Source organism: Pleurodeles waltl, chromosome 8 (genome assembly GCF_031143425.1).
Source record: "Pleurodeles waltl isolate 20211129_DDA chromosome 8, aPleWal1.hap1.20221129, whole genome shotgun sequence".
NCBI classification, from domain to species: Eukaryota; Metazoa; Chordata; class Amphibia; order Caudata; family Salamandridae; genus Pleurodeles; species Pleurodeles waltl.
Window position 1 is genome coordinate 1,307,281,505 of NC_090447.1, and position 19,937 is coordinate 1,307,301,441.

Below are 19,937 nucleotides of genomic sequence, written 5' to 3' on the forward strand. Positions count from 1 at the left end.
CCATCATAATCAGATCCAACCTTTACACGCAACTCCAAAGGACGTAGTGGGTTACTTGCTTCACTTACAAAAATCTAGCCTAGCCTTCTCTTCCATTAAAATACACCTTGCGGCAATATCTGCATACCTGCAGACTACCTATTCAACTTCCCTATATAGGATACCAGTCATTAAAGCATTCATGGAAGGCCTTAAAAGAATTATACCACCAAGAACACCACCTGTTCCTTCATGGAACTTGAATGTTGTCTTAACAAGACTCATGGGTCCACCTTTTGAACCCATGCACTCTTGCGAAATACAGTTCCTAACCTGGAAGGTTGCATTTCTCATCGCCATTACATCTCTAAGAAGAGTAAGCAAAATTCAGGCGTTTACAATACAAGAACCTTTTATACAACTACACAAAAATAGTCGTCCTAAGGACTAATCCTACATTTTTACCAAAGGTTATTTCACCGTTCCACCTAAATCAAACAGTGGAACTACCAGTGTTCTTCCCACAGCCAGATTCCGTAGCTGAGAGGGCACTACATACATTAGATGTCAAAAGAGCATTAATGTACTACATTGACAGAACGAAAAACATCAGAAAGACTAAACAACTATTTATTGCATTCCAAAAACCTCATGCAGGAAACCCAATATCAAAACAAGGTATAGCCAGATGGATAGTTAAATGCATCCAAATCTGCTACCTTAAAGCTAAACGACAACTGCCCATTACACCAAGGGCACACTCAACCAGAAAAAAAGGTGCTACCATGGCCTTTCTAGGAAACATCCCAATGCAAGAAATATGTAAGGCAGCCACATGGTCTACGCCACACACGTTCACCAAGCACTACTGTGTAGACGTGTTATCCGCACAGCAAGCCACAGTAGGTCAAGCCGTGTTAAGAACATTATTTCAAACCACTTCCATTCCTACAGGCTGAGCCACCGCTTTTGGGGAGATAACTGCTTACTAGTCTATGCAGAACATGTGTATCTACAGCGACAGATGCCATCGAACTGAAAATGTCACTTACTGTAAGGAAATGCCTCCTTGGCATGGTTGCCCCCTGACTTTTTGCCTTTGCTGATGCTATGTTTACAATTGAAAGTGTGCTGAGGCCTGCTAACCAGGCCCCAGCACCAGTGTTCTTTCCCTAACCTGTACTTTTGTATCCACAATTGGCAGACCCTGGCATCCAGAGAAGTCCCTTGTAACTGGTACTTCTAGTACCAAGGGCCCTGGTGCCAAGGAAGGTCTCTAAGGGCTGCAGCATGTCTTATGCCACCCTGGAGACCTCTCACTCAGCACAGACACACTGCTTGCCAGCTTGTGTGTGCTAGTGAGGACAAAACGAGTAAGTCGACATGGCACTCCCCTCAGGGTGCCATGCCAGCCTCTCACTGCCTATGCAGTATAGGTAAGACACCCCTCTAGCAGGTCTTACAGCCCTAAGGCAGGGTGCACTATACCATAGGTGAGGGTACCAGTGCATGAGCATGGTACCCCTACAGTGTCTAAACAAAACATTAGACATTGTAAGTGCAGGGTAGCCATAAGAGTATATGGTCTGGGAGTCTGTCAAACACGAACTCCACAGCACCATAATGGCTACACTGAAAACTGGGAAGTTTGGTATCAAACTTCTCAGCACAATAAATGCACACTGATGCCAGTGTACATTTTATTGTAAAATACACCACAGAGGGCACCTTAGAGGTGCCCCCTGAAACTTAACCGACTATCTGTGTAGGCTGACTAGTTCCAGCAGCCTGCCACACTAGAGACATGTTGCTGGCCCCATGGGGAGAGTGCCTTTGTCACTCTGAGGCCAGTAACAAAGCTTGCACTGGGTGGAGATGCTAACACCTCCCCCAGGCAGGAGCTGTAACACCTGGCGGTGAGCCTCAAAGGCTCACCCCTTTGTCACAGCCCAGCAGGGCACTCCAGCTTAGTGGAGTTGCCCGCCCCCTCCGGCCACGGCCCCCACTTTTGGCGGCAAGGCTGGAGGGAACAAAGAAAGCAACAAGGAGTCGTCACTGGCCAGTCAGGACAGCCCCTAAGGTGTCCTGAGCTGAGGTGACTCTAACTTTTAGAAATCCTCCATCTTGCAGATGGAGGATTCCCCCAATAGGGTTAGGATTGTGACCCCCTCCCCTTGGGAGGAGGCACAAAGAGGGTGTACCCACCCTCAGGGCTAGTAGCCATTGGCTACTAACCCCCCCAGACCTAAACACGCCCTTAAATTTAGTATTTAAGGGCTACCCTGAACCCTAGAAAATTAGATTCCTGCAACTACAAGAAGAAGGACTGCCTAGCTGAAAAACCCCTGCAGAGGAAGACCAGAAGACGACAACTGCCTTGGCTCCAGAAACTCACCGGCCTGTCTCCTGCCTTCCAAAGATCCTGCTCCAGCGACGCCTTCCAAAGGGACCAGCGACCTCGACATCCTCTGAGGACTGCCCCTGCTTCGAAAAGACAAGAAACTCCCGAGGACAGCGGACCTGCTCCAAGAAAGGCTGCAACTTTGTTTCCAGCAGCTTTGAAAGAACCCTGCAAGCTCCCCGCAAGAAGCGTGAGACTTGCAACACTGCACCCGGCGACCCGACTCGGCTGGTGGAGATCCAACACCTCAGGAGGGACCCCAGGACTACTCTAAGACTGTGAGTACCAAAACCTGTCCCCCCTGAGCCCCCACTGCGCCGCCTGCAGAGGGAATCCCGAGGCTTCCCCTGACCGCGACTCTTTGAATCCTAAGTCCCGACGCCTGGGAGAGACCCTGCACCCGCAGCCCCCAGGACCTGAAGGACCGAACTTTCACTGGAGAAGTGACCCCCAGGAGTCCCTCTCCCTTGCCCAAGTGGAGGTTTCCCCGAGGAACCCCCCCCTTGCCTGCCTGCAGCGCTGAAGAGATCCCGAGATCTCTCATAGACTAACATTGCGAACCCGACGCTTGTTTCTACACTGCACCCGGCCGCCCCCGCGCTGCTGAGGGTGAAATTTCTGTGTGGGCTTGTGTCCCCCCCGGTGCCCTACAAAACCCCCCTGGTCTGCCCTCCGAAGACGCGGGTACTTACCTGCAAGCAGACCGGAACCGGGGCACCCCCTTCTCTCCATTCTAGTCTATGCGTTTTGGGCACCACTTTGAACTCTGCACCTGACCGGCCCTGAGCTGCTGGTGTGGTGACTTTGGGGTTGCTCTGAACCCCCAACGGTGGGCTACCTTGGACCAAGAACTAAGCCCTGTAAGTGTCTTACTTACCTGGTTAACCTAACAAATACTTACCTCCCCTAGGAACTGTGAAAATTGCACTAAGTGTCCACTTTTAAAACAGCTATTTGTGAATAACTTGAAAAGTATACATGCAATTTTGATGCTTTGAAGTTCCTAAAGTACTTACCTGCAATACCTTTCGAATGAGATATTACATGTAGAATTTGAACCCGTGGTTCTTAAAATAAACTAAGAAAATATATTTTTCTATATAAAAACCTATTGGCTGGATTTGTCTCTGAGTGTGTGTACCTCATTTATTGTCTGTGTATGTACAACAAATGCTTAACACTACTCCTTGGATAAGCCTACTGCTCGACCACACTACCACAAAATAGAGCATTAGTATTATCTATTTTTACCACTATTTTACCTCTAAGGGGAACCCTTGGACTCTGTGCATGCTATTCCTTACTTTGAAATAGCACATACAGAGCCAACTTCCTACACTTACCCAGTGTACATCTGTTCGTGGCATCAGTCGCTGGAGATTCACATGTGCCCACCCACCTCCCCGGGAGCCTGTAGCAGTTTGGAAGTTAGCTTCAACTTTGTACATTTGTATATATATTATTTTAACCTTAAATAGGTACATACTTAGTCACTCCATTGCATGGGCACTATTACTACAACACAACTCCTACCTCACCCTCTGCGGGGAAAACAATCGAAGATGGAGTCGACGCCCATGCGCAATGGAGGCAGAAGGAGGAGTCACTCGGTCCCGTGACTCGAAAGACTTCTTCGAAGAAAAACAACTTGTAACACTCCGACCGAACACCAGATGGCGAGCTATGCAGAACATGTGAATCTCCAGCGACTGATGCCACGAACAGATGTACACTGGGTAAGTGACATTTTCATTCTGGCACTGAAGACCTTCCAGGCGCCCATAAAGGGCTAAATGGTGTTGATCTAGGCAGACAACCCAACAATAATGATCTACCGCAACACACAGGGAGGAATATTGTCATTCCCACTGTCGGAACTAGTGCAGAAGATATGAAGCTGGAGCTCTAAAGGAATGCAACCCTAGTAATAATGCACCTCCTAGGAAAACGGACACAGATGCAGCCAGACCAAGAAGACAACACACCTCCCACAAGTGGGGTATAAAAAGAGGTACTGGGTGGCATGTTCAGACACTAGGGTACCCCTGTTTACAAGTCCATGAAACAAATAATACCAAGACTTACGTCTGGATTTCCACACCATCAGTCCTAGGGAAATGCCCTAGTCAGTGAGATTTGCAAACACCTTTCCACTGACTCCCCTGATCCCAAGGACGAGTCCAGACAGTCAAGGATGTCACTCCTACTCATCGCCCAGCAGTGGTCCAAACAGGCATGGTACTCAGACTTGCTAGTAATGTCCAGAGGTCAGATCATACCCATAAGGGCAAAGCAGTATGTGCTAACACTTGAAGTTAGGAGGCTATGTCATCCTGAGCCAACCACACTAAACTTAGCAGCATGACCCCTCAATACCTAGAATTTAAGTGCTGACAAACCCCTTGCCTCCTCCCCTCTCCCCAGGACAATGGAAATCCTCAAGGAGGCAGGACAAACAAGCACACACAAGTGCTTTACAGCCAAGGGGTTAGATAAGTCAACTGTTGTAGGGACTGCTAGAAGCAAGGACCCAGACCACAGTACAGTGCTAACATACCTCACTCACCTACTAGACAACAGCCTGACGTACGCATCACAAAGATACTTCGCTGCCCTAGTCACATATACTAGAGGAACATCAGGAAACAGCTTCATACTGCAGGCAATGAAAAGATTCCTGGAAGAGCCAAAAAGGGTGGCACAGCTGAGATTGACACCAACGTGAAACCTGAACATAGTATTCACACAACTGACAGAGTCTATTGAGGCCATGTGCAAAGCAGAACTCTGGTTACTTAACCTAAAAACTGTCTTCTTGATAGCACTCATGTTGCTTCTCGTGGTGATCTAGCTACAAACACTTGCCGTCCTGGAACCATACCTTCAAATCCACAAGGGCAAGGTTCTACTAAGAACAGAACCATAGCTTCTACCAAAGATATAATCACAATTCCATGTCAATTAGGACATCCAACTATGAGGCTTCTTCCAAGAAACCAAGTCACAGGCTGAAAGGGCACTGCACACCCTAGACTTGCATAGAGCACTCATGTACTACTTTGAGGTGACAAAGGCAATAAGAAATGGGAACCAACTCTGTCTCCTTCGCCAGGGCAAGAAAGTGCACGCCAGTAATAAAATGAACCATTGTACAATAGTGGGGACAGTCCAAACCTGTTACACACAAATGCAAGGAAAACGTTTCCTATGTGACTCTGGCCACACACAGCAAGAAAGAAGAGTGCAATTCTAGTATTCCTGACAAATGTACCCATGAGCGACATCTGCATGGCCGCAGTATGGTCTACCCCTCAAATACAAAGCCCGCCCCTCCCCCCCTCCTCCTCCCCTCTTTATGGAACACTATTGTGTGGGCATCCAGATAATCAACGAAGTACAGGTGGAGAGTACTACACCAACTGTTAGCAAATTCAACTACATTTCAACACATCATCCCCAAGGAGGATACTGCTAGGTAATCAATTCACAGCATGTGATTCCAGAAAAGGATTCTTGCTGCAAAATAAAATGGCTGCTTACCAGCAGGGGTAGGTTTACAGCCTGAAGAGGTTTCTCTATTCACATGCGACCCACTTGCATCACTAGGAACATGGGGTAACAAACAGGATAGGAGTTAACACCATTTCAAAAGGAGGAAAGTTCCAGCTAACAGTCATCAAGGGGGGAAAAATCTGATGATGGTGACAATGCACAGGAACTTTTGGGGTGCCTGCCTGATGTCTCACAGGGGATGGATGACTAAACCCACCAGAAATAAAATATGAAGTCATAAATGCTTAAATAATTCCCCGCCATGTACATGGTCCCTTCATCACCTTTATATAAATTGTTGACTTCCATGAAAACCACTTGAAAGAATCTTATTCCATGCATCTGTTGTCTGGAGGCCTAAGAAGAACTCTTATTTAAAGAATTTTTAAGAAATATTCTTTTTTTCCATTGAACTGCATTGCAGCATTCATGTTTATATAACAATATTTTAAGAATCAGAAAATGAATGTTAAAAAATGCCACCTGTAAAATTGACTTTAAACAGACAGAAAAAATGAGCCTATCCCTTTAAGAACCAGGGAGTCGCCATCATGCCTTGCACTGGTATCTTGTTATGGAACCCAGTTAAGAGTGTCCATTCTGCAGCCCTGACTGGATCTCCAAATGATTGCCTGGTTTAGTGCTGCTTAGAGTGCCTGGAGGCTAGGCTACTCCACAGTGTTCACTTAGACCCCCAAATCAACTGCACTTTAGGGTGGAAACCTGTTTTGTTTTGAGTAGTAGGGAATGTTTCTTTGTGAGGCTTGCTTGGTAATATTTTGGATGGTATACTAACCCTACATATGTATTTATTGTGAAACACTATATTAATCGTTTTTTTAAATAATTGGTCAGAATTAAGCCAGTGTAGGCATGGGAGAAAACTGTACACCTTGCACTAGATGGAGCCAGATGGGTCTTCAAGATCAAATAGTCCTAGACTTCGGCCCAAAGCATAACAATTGTGGTGGGGCCAATGTCCTTGACAATGTTAGCACCAGGCAAGTATAAATGTATTTACAGGCAAATCTCATGGGATGTTTTAGCTAAACTTGTGTATGGGCCACTTCCTGTAATTTCTCAATTAATAGCACTGACTTGACATTGTTTTTATTCAGTGGTAATACCCCTGGGTACCTAGGGACTTAAATGGGGGCACCAGTATGCCAATTGCGGGGAGAAAAGGTTAATAGCAACCAAATTTGGAGGAGAGAGAGCATTATCACTGGGGTCCTGGTTAGCAGGATCCCTGTGAACACAATCAAACACACTGACGACGGGCAGAAAATGGGGGTAACCATGCCAAGAAAGAGGGCACTTTCCTATAGACCTCTTTTACCAGGCTTGTGTAAGGTTCCTATTGCGTTTTGTGGAAGGAGCTTTGTTCAACTAGTGATTAGCAGTAGTACAGAAAGACTGAAGGACATTTTGCTTATGTACACTAGCTTATCAAAAAACTGACTACTCAAATAACACATTTCCATGAAAATTATATCTTTCCCGCAAAGTTTAGTTATATTGAACAGTTTGCTTCTTTGCAGGGGTGTTAGATTTTTGTGGAAAACTTCATAGTTAAGCTTGCTCTACTTTAGCACTTAATTTACCTGACTTGTGCTGCTCATGCGCAGGTGCCTACTTTTGATTGTCTAATAATACTTGCCCTAGTAAGCCTGTGGCTTAAGCAGCAGTTTATACAACATCTATTGGGCTGAAACAAATCAAATACAAAATTGTTCCTAAAACACTTTAAATACAGAGCCAAAAGTACCCTATTTGTTATATTGGTTTAACTACTCATGCACACCTCATTTTGATTATTTAAAATATTTAGCAGTTGGTATTACTTTGTCCATTTCTGATGGATACAACTACCTGTGGATTCCTCACCTTATGAATTCTTCCCAGCTCTCCACGTGGACGAGGCCGTCACAATTGCACAGCTCCGCGCAAGTCCATCCGATGTCACCGAGGTCCTCGCCGGCGTGCTGACATCAGTTCCCTTTTTTCCAGGCCTTTGACGCTAACAGTTTTCTACTAGCTCTTGCTACTGTTGAAAGTGTGTTCCATCTCGTTACAATCTTGTTTCTGGTTACAATGTGTCCAGCTAGGAAGTTGGGGTTTAAGCCTTGTTGAGAGTGCGGGGTCGCATGTCGGTTACCGAACCTCATGATGATTGCCTTTGGTGTTTAAGCTCAGAGCATGACATCGAGGAGTGTGTATCCTGCCAGACCATGAATCCAAAGGCTCTGAAGGAGAGAGTCGCCAAACTCTTTTTTTTAAAAAATTTTTTTGGCTAATGTGAAAAAAGGACATAAGAGCCATCATAGATCGTCTTCTCACACTTCGTCGAAGAAGCACAAGAAGTGACGTCACGAGTCTCTGCATCGTTTGGCTCGGAGGCACAGGTCTCCATCTAGACTCCGGCTTTAGAGGTTAGTCCTACTGTGACTCCACAGCCTCAAAGCCCTCGGGCTTCTCTGGTGCCGTCGTTCTTTGAGGTGGTCGTGCCTCCAGAGTCCTCTTTTCACCTGCGGCGCAGGATTCGGATGCTCAACCTGCGGAAGTGCCACATGGAGACCAGCGGTATCCTGTCTTTCCGGGAGCGGATCCGGGAGCGGATCTGGCGGCATTTTTAAATGCCATGTTTAGTATGTTTAATGCAATAGCCCATGCTGGTGCACCGGGTGGTTGTTATTATGTTGAAATTTATACAATCCAAACTACAACGCATAATTGTAGCATCAAAGCAGTAACTTTATTGTGCGGTTTAAATATCCTCTCATGTATTAGGCGGTTGTAAATTTGTATGTATATTATTGTGATTTTGTTGGTTGTGTTTTGTTTATTTTTACGTATTTACTGGTATGTTATTTATGTTTTCATATATGTGTTTCATTTAGGGTAGGGGGTTGTATTATAATTTTTTTGGTTGATTCTATGTTGATTATATTATGTGCGAACTGAATGTTTAATTAGCTATAATAAATATCTAAATTGAAATATATTGTATGTTGTATATTTGAATTTAAGAATTTGAATTTAAGATTTCCATTCCTACGTTTGCTATGTTAATGGAGAGTAAACTACGTTATACTCATGGTTCACCGGGTGGTCCCACGGGTCCTTGGGCATTAATGCTGGGCTCCCCGGCTCCTTATAAGGCAACACCGTTTATGCTCTTATCTGTTTGGGAGTGCCGGTTCGACGCCGATGACATCACCTTATCAGTCTACGCTGATGACAGAGCCCTAGGTGACCACGGCGCCGATGGGATCTGCTCCGGCGCCGGATGGCTCCAGATTAGACCGTAGTCAGACTTCTTCTCCTGGTCCACGTCTTTCAGTCTTGAAGCTGGTGTCCTCAACGTCTGCTAATTCTGTGTCGACGCCAAGGTTACAGGCCAGGCAGAGGTCGCGCAGAAAAGCTTTAAGGCTTTTGGAGGAGCAGGGTTACCAAAGGCAGCTGCTGGAGGGAGAAGAGACTGAGGAGCCTTTGGGGGAATATCAAGGACTTGACTCGGGCAGTGGGCTAGACACTTCCCCGGAATGGGACCTTTCTTCTCCAGGGGAGTTTACGGAGGAAGCGGCCTCTTTCCATACTGTGGTCAGGAAGGCTGCAAATTCTTTGGATCTTCCATTGCCTGTTGCAGAGGTCAAAACTGATATTCTAACTGAGGTACTGCATCCTTCTTCGGCTTCAGTGGCACCATTGCTTCCGTTTAATGCTGCTCTTAGGGAGCCTATCTTAGGGGTATGGAGGAAGCCTGTGTCGTCCCCAGCTGTCAACAGATCTGTGGCAAGGAGGTATAGCGTGGCTCCTGGAGATCTGGGATTTTTGTCGAAACATCCTACCCCGGAGAGTCTATTTGTTAAAGCCGCATGTTCCACATGGTCTGCACCAGGCTCCGTCCCTGTGATTGTCGGACAGGGAGTCCAAGAGGATGGAGCAGTCGGCGAAGAAGACTTTTTGTTCTTGTAGTATGGCCCTCAAAGCAGCAAACGCTACCTGTGTATTAGGTAGATATGTGCACGCCCTGATGGACACAGCTAACGCTATGGTTCCAGACCTGCTGCAGGAGGTGCAAGGACAATTTGGAGAACTCCTGCCAGATGCTCAGGCGGCGGCTAAACAGATTATCCAGTCTGATCTGGATTCTACAGATTAGGCGGTCATGGCGATGGGTACCTCTATCGCTACCAGGATGCATGCCTGTTTGAGGTCCTCTGGCTTTTCTTTGGATGTCCAGTCTGCTCTCTTGGACTTGCCTTTTGATGGGGAAAAGCTATTTGGTGCTAAAGCTGAGCGCTTTAAGGGACAGTAGGGCCACAGCAAAATCTATGGGTCTGCAGGCTTCCACTACTACCCCTTTCAGGTCCTTTCGGAGGTTCAGGGGGTTTGAGAGTGGAGCCCTTTACCGTGGGAGACCTCAGTCCACAGTCCAACAGCCTGCCAACCTCCCATATAGGTCCTTTAGAGGGTGGGGAAGGGTTTGGACAAGAGGGGCCACCCAGCAGCACCCTGCATCATTCTCTTTCTCTGGAGGACAACAACAAGGGAAGCAGCCCTAGTTTTCTGCCCATTTTCAGCCTGTAGGGGGAAGGTTATGTCTTTCTATGAGAGTGGGAGTTAATCACATCAGACTCCTGGGTTCTGAATATTGTGACGAAAGGATAGGCTCTTCCTTTTCAGGGGTTTCCCCCTCCCACCCTTCCCCGTCCCTCGTTTTGTTCCGAAGACCATCTCCTGTTGTTGCTGCAGGAGGTTTAAATCCGGTTATCAAAAGGTGCAGTGGAGTTGGTTCCAGAGCAGGAAATGGGTCAGGGTTGTTATTCAAGATATTTCCTGATTCCCAAGAAGGATGGTCGATTGAGACCAATCCTGGACCTGAGGATTTTGAATTGGTTCCTCAAACAGGAGAAAGTCCAGATGCTAACTCTACCGCAGGTGCTTCTGGTGTTGAACAAAGAGGATTGGATGGTGGCTGTCGACTTGCAGGATGCTTACTTTCATATCCTTATACTCAAGTCGCACAGGCAGTGTCTCTGGTTTGTGGTGGGGTCGCAACACTACCAGTTTGCGGTCCTTCCGTTTGGTGTTATTTCAGGACCTCGAGCCTTCACGAAGGTGATGGCGGTAGTTGTAGCAAGTCTCAGAAGGAAGGGAATATCGGTACTCCCTTACCTGGACGATTGGTTGATCAAAGTCAAGTCTCCGGAGCTTGTGTTGTATCCCTTGCAAATGACAACTCAGTTGTTGTTCAGTCTGGAGTTTTCGATAAACGTGCCCAAGTCTCAACTGGAGCCCTCACAGCGCCCCCTGTTCATAGATGGAGCGGTTGTTACAGTCCTCAAGGTCCTATACCTGCTCGGTCTGTTAGCTTCTTGCAGTTTGTTGGTCACGCATGCACGTTGGCACATGAGGGCTCTCCAATGGTGCCTCTGCAAGCAGTGGTTTCAACACAAAGTGGATCTCAAGTAGTTGATATCGATCTCCAGAGACGCTGCAGCGGATTTACGATGGTGGGCTGTGGATGGCAACCTTTCTCAAGGAAGGCCGTTTTCACTGCTGCGTCCGGTGGCCACGATCATGACTGATGCTTCCACTCTAGGGTGGGGAGCTCATCTGGGGGACCTGGAGATCAAGAGTCGTTTGTCTCCAGTGGAACAGACTTTTCATATCAATCTGTTAGAATTGCTGGTGATACGTCTAGCTCTCAAGGCCTTCCTCCCGTCCCTTCGTTGTCAGTCAGTTCAGGTCCTGACAGACAACGCTACCATGATGTGGTATATAAACAAGCAGGGAGGAGCGGGGTTGTACATTCTCTGCAGAGAGGCTCTGCGGCTCTGGTCCTGGCTTCAGGACAATTAGATTTGCTTGGTATCGAATCATCTGACCAGAGTGCTCAACGTACGTGCGGACACTGTCACACTTCTCGGCCGATCACGAGTGGTGTCTCCATCCGGATCTGGTCCTTGTCCACATGTGGGGTTCTCCAAGGATAGATCTGTTTGCTACTCGGGAGAACTTGCACTGCCCGTCGTTCTGCAGCCTCCAGTATCTGGTATCTGGTGCAAGGAGCTTTGGGGGACGCGTTTCAGATCTCTTGGTGCGACCAGTTGCTTTACGTACCCCCTTCCCCCAAATACCCTTGATTCCTCGGGTTCTGAGGAAGATTCACCACAATCGGGCTCCGGTCATTTTAATAGCTCCGGATTGTCCAGGAAGGGTGTGGTACACAGACCTTCACCAACTCTCACTGTGCCCTCTGCTCTGTCTCTCTCAGGGCAGATCTCCTCTCGCAGTCACAGGGGCAGAGCCTACACCTTCATGCCTGAAGATGGGCAATCTGAGTTCTTTCTCTCTCCCACCAGAGATACTGGATGTTATTTTATCGGCCAGAAGACACACTACTAAGACTGTTTATGCTGGCAGATGGGCAAAATTTGTGGCTTGGTGTGGAAAAACAAATTGATCCTTTGAGGACCCATCTGTCTGACGTTCTGTTGTTTGCATTAGCTTTAGCACAGAAGGGTTGTGCAGTTGCTACTTTTAAGGGCTTTTTGGCGGCACTGTCAGTCTTTCTTTGCCTACTGGATCAACCCTCCTTGTTTAAATCACCTATTGTTATTAGGTTCTGAAAGGGTTTACTAATAAATGTCCTCCAACTCATTTTCTTATGCCTCAGTGGGATCTGAATCTGGTTTTAACTTTTTTAATGGGGTCACCGTTTGAACGCATGCATTCTTGCCCGTTAAGATTTTTAGTTCTTAGGCCTGTTTTCCTGATAGCTATTACATCGGCTAGGCGTGTTGGTGAGCTTCAGGCTCTTGTAGTTAAGCCTCTCTTTACTTTATTCTTTCCTGATAAAGTGGTGCTGAAAACCAGGGTGGCTTTCCTACCTAACGTTGTCACTCCTTTTCATATGGAACACATTATTACCCTTCCATCTTTCTTTCCTCCTCCTCACCCCTCGAAGGAGGAAGGGAGGTTCCATCGTTTGGACCCCAGAAGGGCTCTGAGTTTTTATATTGAGAGGACAAAAGATGTTTGCTTGGAAGACCAGCTATTCGAGGGATATGTAGGAGAGAGGAAGGGCAGAGCGGTTCATGAAAGAAGGATATCCAGGTGGGTCATTGTAGGAAGTTGGCTCTGTATGTGCTATTTCAAAGTAAGGAATAGCATGCACAGAGTCCAAGGGTTCCCCTTAGAGGTAAAATAGTGGTAAAAAGAGATAATACTAATGCTCTATTTTGTGGTAGTGTGGTCGAGCAGTAGGCTTATCCAAGGAGTAGTGTTAAGCATTTGTTGTACATACACATAGACAATAAATGAGGTACACACACTCAGAGACAAATCCAGCCAATAGGTTTTGTATAGAAAAATATCCTTAGTTTATTTTAAGAACCACAGGTTCAAATTTAACATGTAATATCTTGTTTGAAAGGTATTGCAGGTAAGTACATTAGGAACTTTGAATCATTTCAATTGCATGTATACTTTTCAAGTTATTCACAAATAGCTATTTTAAAAGTGCAATTTTCACAGTTCCTGGGGGAGGTAAGTTTTTGTTAGTTTTACCAGGTAAGTACGACACTTACAGGGTTCAGTTCTTGGTCCAAGGTAGCCCACCGTTGGGGGTTCAGAGCAACCCCAAAGTTACCACACCAGCAGCTCAGGGCCGGTCAGGTGCAGAGTTCAAAGTGGTGCCCAAAACGCATAGGCTTCAATGGAGAGAAGGGGGGGCCCCGGTTCCAGTCTGCCAGCAGGTAAGTACCCGCGTCTTCGGAGGGCAGACCAGGGGGGTTTTGTAGGGCACCGGGGGGGGGCACAAGCCCACACAGAAATTTCACCCTCAGCGGCGCGGGGGCGGCCGGGTGCAGTGTTAGAACAAGCGTCGGGTTCGCAATGGAAGTCAATGAGAGATCAAGGGATCTCTTCAGCGCTGCAGGCAGGCAAGGGGGGGCTTCCTCGGGGAAACCTCCACTTGGGCAAGGGAGAGGGACTCCTGGGGGTCACTTCTGCAGGGAAAGTCCGGTCCTTCAGGTCCTGGGGGCTGCGGGTGCAGGGTCTTTTCCAGGCGTCGGGACTTAGGTTTCAGAGAGTCGCGATCAGGGGAAGCCTCGGGATTCCCTCTGCAGGCGGCGCTGTGGGGGCTCAGGGGGGACCGGTTTTGGTACTCAGTCGTAGAGTAGTCCGGGGGTCCTCGCTGAGGTGGTGGTTCTCCACCAGCCGAGTCGGGGTCGCCGGGTGCAGTGTTGCAAGTCTCACGCTTCTTGCGGGGAGATTGCAGGGTTCTTTAAAGCTGCTCCTTTGGATAAAGTTGCAGTCTTTTTGGAGCAGGTCCGCTGTCCTCGGGAGTTTCTTGTCGTCGTCGAAGCAGGGCAGTCCTCCGAGGATTCAGAGGTCGCTGGTCCCTTTGGAAGGCGTCGCTGGAGCAGAGTTCTTTGGAAGGCAGGAGACAGGCCGGTGAGTTTCTGGAGCCAAGGCAGTTGTTGTCTTCTGGTCTTCCTCTGCAGGGGTTTTCAGCTAGGCAGTCCTTCTTCTTGTAGTTGCAGGAATCTAATTTTCTAGGGTTCAGGGTAGCCCTTAAATACTAAATTTAAGGGCGTGTTTAGGTCTGGGGGGTTAGTAGCCAATGGCTACTAGCCCTGAGGGTGGGTACACCCTCTTTGTGCCTCCTCCCAAGGGGAGGGGGTCACAATCCTAACCCTATTGGGGGAATCCTCCATCTGCAAGATGGAGGATTTCTAAAAGTTAGTCACCTCAGCTCAGGACACCTTAGGGGCTGTCCTGACTGGCCAGTGACTCCTCCTTGTTATTCTCATTATTTTCTCCGGCCTTGCCGCCAAAAGTGGGGGCCGGGGCCGGAGGGGGCGGGCAACTCCACTAGCTGGAGTGTCCTGCGGTGCTTTGAGGCTCACCGCCAGGTGTTACAGCTCCTGCCTGGGGGAGGTGTTAGCATCTCCACCCAGTGCAGGCTTTGTTACTGGCCTCAGAGTGACAAAGGCACTCTCCCCATGGGGCCAGCAACATGTCTCTAGTGTGGCAGGCTGCTGGAACTAGTCAGCCTACACAGACAGTCGGTTAAGTTTCAGGGGGCACCTCTAAGGTGCCCTCTGGGGTGTATTTTGCAATAAAATGTACACTGGCATCAGTGTGCATTTATTGTGCTGAGAAGTTTGATACCAAACTTCCCAGTTTTCAGTGTAGCCATTATGGTGCTGTGGAGTTCGTGTTTGACAAACTCCCAGACCATATACTCTTATGGCTACCCTGCACTTACAATGTCTAAGGTTTTGTTTAGACACTGTAGGGGTACCATGCTCATGCACTGGTACCCTCACCTATGGTATAGTGCACCCTGCCTTAGGGCTGTAAGGCCTGCTAGAGGGGTGACTGACCTATACTTGCATAGGCAGTGAGAGGCTGGCATGGCACCCTGAGGGGAGTGCCATGTCGACTTACTCGTTTTGTTCTCACTAGCACACACAAGCTGGCAAGCAGGGTGTCTGTGCTGAGTGAGAGGTCTCCAGGGTGGCATAAGACATGCTGCAGCCCTTAGAGACCTTCCTTGGCATCAGGGCCCTTGGTACTAGAAGTACCAGTTACAAGGGACTTATCTGGATGCCAGGGTCTGCCAATTGTGGATACAAAAGTACAGGTTAGGGAAAGAACACTGGTGCTGGGGCCTGGTTAGCAGGCCTCAGCACACTTTCAATTGTAAACATAGCATCAGCAAAGGCAAAAAGTCAGGGGGCAACCATGCCAAGGAGGCATTTCCTTAGTCATTCTTTGTATCAAGGTTTGTTACTCGTTGGCAAAGAAAGTTCCCCCTGAGGGTATTGGAGCGCATTCTACCAGGGGTAAGACCGCCAGTTCGGCACTGGCTAGAGGGGTTCCAGTGGTGGACGTTTGTAAGGCAGCAACTTGGGCGTCCCTCCAGACCTTAGCAAAGCATTATTACTTGGACTCGGAGGTTAGGAGGGACAGCCATTTTGCACGAACTGTATTGCAGGATTTGTTGGTGTAACCAGTCAGGCACCCACCTCCGAGTACGGTACTGCTTTGGGACTCTATTCATAAGGTGAGGAATCCACAGGTAGTTGTAGCCATCAGAAGAACAAGTTACTTACCTTTGGTAACGCTTTCTTCTGGTGGATACATTAGCCACCTGTGGATTCCTCACAGTCCCACCTTCCTCCCTGTTGCCTGTTTGGTAACACCAAGGTTTTTGTTTTACAAGTGTGTATATATATATATATATATATATGCTTTGGTTATTATAGGTTTATATAAATGATGGTTCTAATTGTATTACATCATTATGGTTTTATGTATGTATATTTGTTTGAGCTATTGTGAGGTCGGTTTTCATCTGTTCGCCTAAAAGGCGTGTAAAAAAATGGGTGAAAATTACGTCAGCACGCCGGGGAGGACCTCTTATTAGCATGGTGACGTCAGACGGAGTCGCGTGGAGACGTGCAATTATGACGTCCTCGTCGACGTGGAGAGCTGGGAAGAAGATCTTCCGTCGGATGCTGGCCCATTGGGAGAATTCATAAAGTGAGGAATCCACAGGTAGCTAATGTATCCACCAGAAAGTGTTACTGAAGGTAAGTAACTTGTTCTTTTAGTTCATTTTATATTTACGTTAATACGTTCTGGTGGTAGACATAAAGCATGATAGCAATTAATTTTGTACTTTGATAATTAGGGAGAGAGAAGAGCCTCCACGCTTTGCTCAACCAGGAACCTTTGAGTTTGAGTATTCTTCACGATGGAAAGCTCTTGATGAAATGGAAAAGCAGCAACGTGAGCAAGTGGAGCGAAACATGAGAGAAGGAAAGGAGAAACTGGAGGTGGATATGGATGCTGCTAAACAAGAACATCATCTAATGTTGATGAGACAAGGTAAATTTTGTAAATGAATTTGCAGTGTTTTTTAGGCAATTTGTGTTTGCCAATCTGGGATTATCAGATTAAGTAGGTAGTGATGGACAGACTGATCAGCCTGTTCCGACTTTTTTCTCATACATTTTGTGCGTAATAGGGCCCTTGATATGAGAATCAACATCGTTAGAAATTGGAATATTAGTTGAAGGTGAGAAACCACTCAAAAAAAGTCACAATCTTTGTCCGGTTGATCACTGAAGCCCCCCCCAAAAAACCTGTCCTTTAAACCTCTTGTAGCTTTGCACAATGCAGACAAGCTTAATTTAGAGACCATGTATAAAGTATTTATGCAGCACTCAAAGAGTAATAAAGTGAGAACTCATACAAGGAAAATCCCAAACCAATTTAGAAAAAAGGATATTTTAACATTTGAGTTTAAAATGGTGTGGAAAGCACAAGGTGCCAACTGTGGGTATCTGGTTGCTGAAGATTGGGTCAAATTCAAGTTTAAGATACAGGGACCAGGTTTGAAACTTTTATAGAGTAACAGTGGTTGTTGGCAGGGCAAGCTGGATCTGAAGAAGGGCTCAATTACCTTGGGCGGCTGAAGAGAAGCATCCAGGTGCAGTTGTCGACGAAGGCAGGAAAAAAAACATTTCAGCGGGTGAAGAGGAAGGTTTAGATTATGATTGAATGTGGCCTGGTGAAACTGTTTACGTTCGGACTTGGAAAGTTTTCTTAAAGTCGAATCTAATTCTTTGGGGCCAACCAGCTAGTTCGGACCGACCGGTGATTTTACATTTACTGCTTCAACGATGACTCTGGTCTCCGTCTGTTCTCCAGGTAGAAAGTGGGCCGAAATTTGATGAAAAGTTTTACGTCCCACTTTTATTTTTCATGATCTACAAGAAGACAGAAGTCCAAGAATACTTTGCACTGTACGTTGTGATTCAGATAAGATAAATATCATGTCAGCAAGATCACATTCGTTTAAACATAAACATGCATAACTTCCCCTCTCTCCCCTCCTCAAGTCCTGCTTCTTGCAGTTTGGGAACAGGAGGAGGGTCTAAGGCACAGAAGTCCAGTCTCCTTCAGACAGCAGAGCAGTCCCACTGATCCTTCACAGGTCCAGAAGTGTTGTGAGGAGTGGTCTGTGGAGATCTACTTTGCCAAGTACCAGCCTGTGGTCAAAGGGCAATCCTTTCTCTGTCCCCTAAACCTAATAAAATAGGGAGTGCAATCACTCTACTACTGGTTAGCAGGGATAAAGTGCACAGAGTTCTACAGCCAACAAAAACAGTGTTCAGTAACAAGGCAAAGAATGATGGAAGGATCGGCAAATTTTCTAAATATTGAGTAGCTGAAATTGTTGGAAGACACATCTTTAATTGGAGATATGGATACCAAATCTATTTGTGTGTGATTTCCTGTTTTTATTTGGTCGTTAACAGTGCTCTTTTTTTTCTGGATAAAGGTATCTTGGAGACAGTATGTTGTAGGTCACTGTCCATTCATCTCTTGCTGGAATTGGAATTTTAGAAGTTGTTTATTTCCAGAATTTAACTTTTCTTTTCTAGAATGACTTGTGGTGACGTACCTAAAACCTGCAATGCATCAGCATACATACTCCATCTAAGAATATTTTTTTCATTGATGGGGTTTGGAGTTAGTTTGGTGTAAGGACCAGACGATACTGAGCAATATCTGCTTTTGCTGCTAGTTAGATTTCACTACTGTGACTAAATATACTTGACACATTGACCTAACTCATTCTCACATTCCAGGTCCAACGTGGAGAAGTCCTTGACATGTTTGGGGGGCAGGGGAGATACGAAAGAAACATTCAGATTTTTCTGTCAGCCGAAGTTGTCAAAATCACATCTATATCAGATGTGCAACTGGCACCTTCCTCAGGATCATGATGGGGGAAAAAAAACTATTTGTACTTGCACTTGAAGTGTGTGTATCAATTATCTTCAACTGCAGTCATTGTAGATGGGACCCTTAAATCACTGTGGAGTTGAAAGTTCCAAAGGAGATGGCATTGGGAAATAAGAAGACAGTAATGCCTCTGACTAGTCTTAAAGTCCTTCACGGGTGGTGAATGCAGAGGAAGAAACAGTCTTCTCGTGAGCAAGTGTCTGTACAAAATGTTATAGCCACTGTGAAACAGAAATGCAGAGGTACCTAGATTGTACCATAGATTATAAAACAAGTATTGCCTGCTTGAAATTGCTGCTCCAGTTATACATCATATGCAAAAAAAAAGGCCGACTTCTGTTACTTGATGACTCCTGGAAAGGCACAATGATTTGTTATGTAATTTTTGTTTTTTATATCTGTTTATTGACTTGCTTCATAACACAAAACCTGGGCCACTGGAATTATGCAGCAGTGAAGCACCAAATTAAATCCAGGATTGACTAAATTATGCAGGAAGGAAAGGCGAATGACTTGCTGTAAGGAAATGCCTCCTTGGCATGGTTACCCCCTGACTTTTTGCCTTTTGCTGATGCCAGTTATGATTCAAAGTGTGCTGGGACCCTGCTAACCAGGCCCCAGCACCAGTGTTCTTTCTCTAAACTGTACCTTTCCTTCCACAATTGGCACAGCCCTGGCACCCAGACAAGTCCCTTGTAAATGGTACCCCTGGTACCAAGAGCCCTGATGCCAAGGAAGGTCCCTAAGGGCTGCAGCATGCCATATGCCATCCTGGGGACCCCTCACTCAGCACATGCACACTGCCTCACAGCTTGTGTGTGCTGGTGGGGAGAAAATAAATAAGTCGACATGGCACTCCCCTCAGAGTGTCAGGCCAACCTCACACTGCCTGTGGCATAGGTAAGTCACCCCTCTAGCAGGCCTTACAGCCCTAAGGCAGGGTGCACTATACCACAGGTGAGGGCATATGTGCATGAGCACTATGCCCCTAGAGTGTCTAAGCAAAACCCTAGACATTGTAAGTGCAGGGTAGCCATAAGAGTATATGGTCTGGGAGTTTGTCAAACACGAACTCCACAGTTCCATAATGGCTACACTGAAATCTGGGGAGTTTGGTATCAAACTTCTCAGCACAATAAATGAACACTGATGCCAGTGTGGAATTTAT

General features: G+C 46.6%; 1 protein-coding gene across 1 annotated transcript in view; it reads left to right on the top strand.

Moving 5' to 3' along the window:
- PSPC1 (paraspeckle component 1) overlaps positions 1-19,937 on the top strand; it is a 360,968-nt gene that overhangs the window by 97,474 nt on the left and 243,557 nt on the right. The window contains exon 4 of the mRNA XM_069202288.1: positions 16,647-16,843. Within this exon, the coding sequence (XP_069058389.1) occupies positions 16,647-16,843 (197 nt within the window). The remainder of the gene's footprint in view (positions 1-16,646; positions 16,844-19,937) is intronic.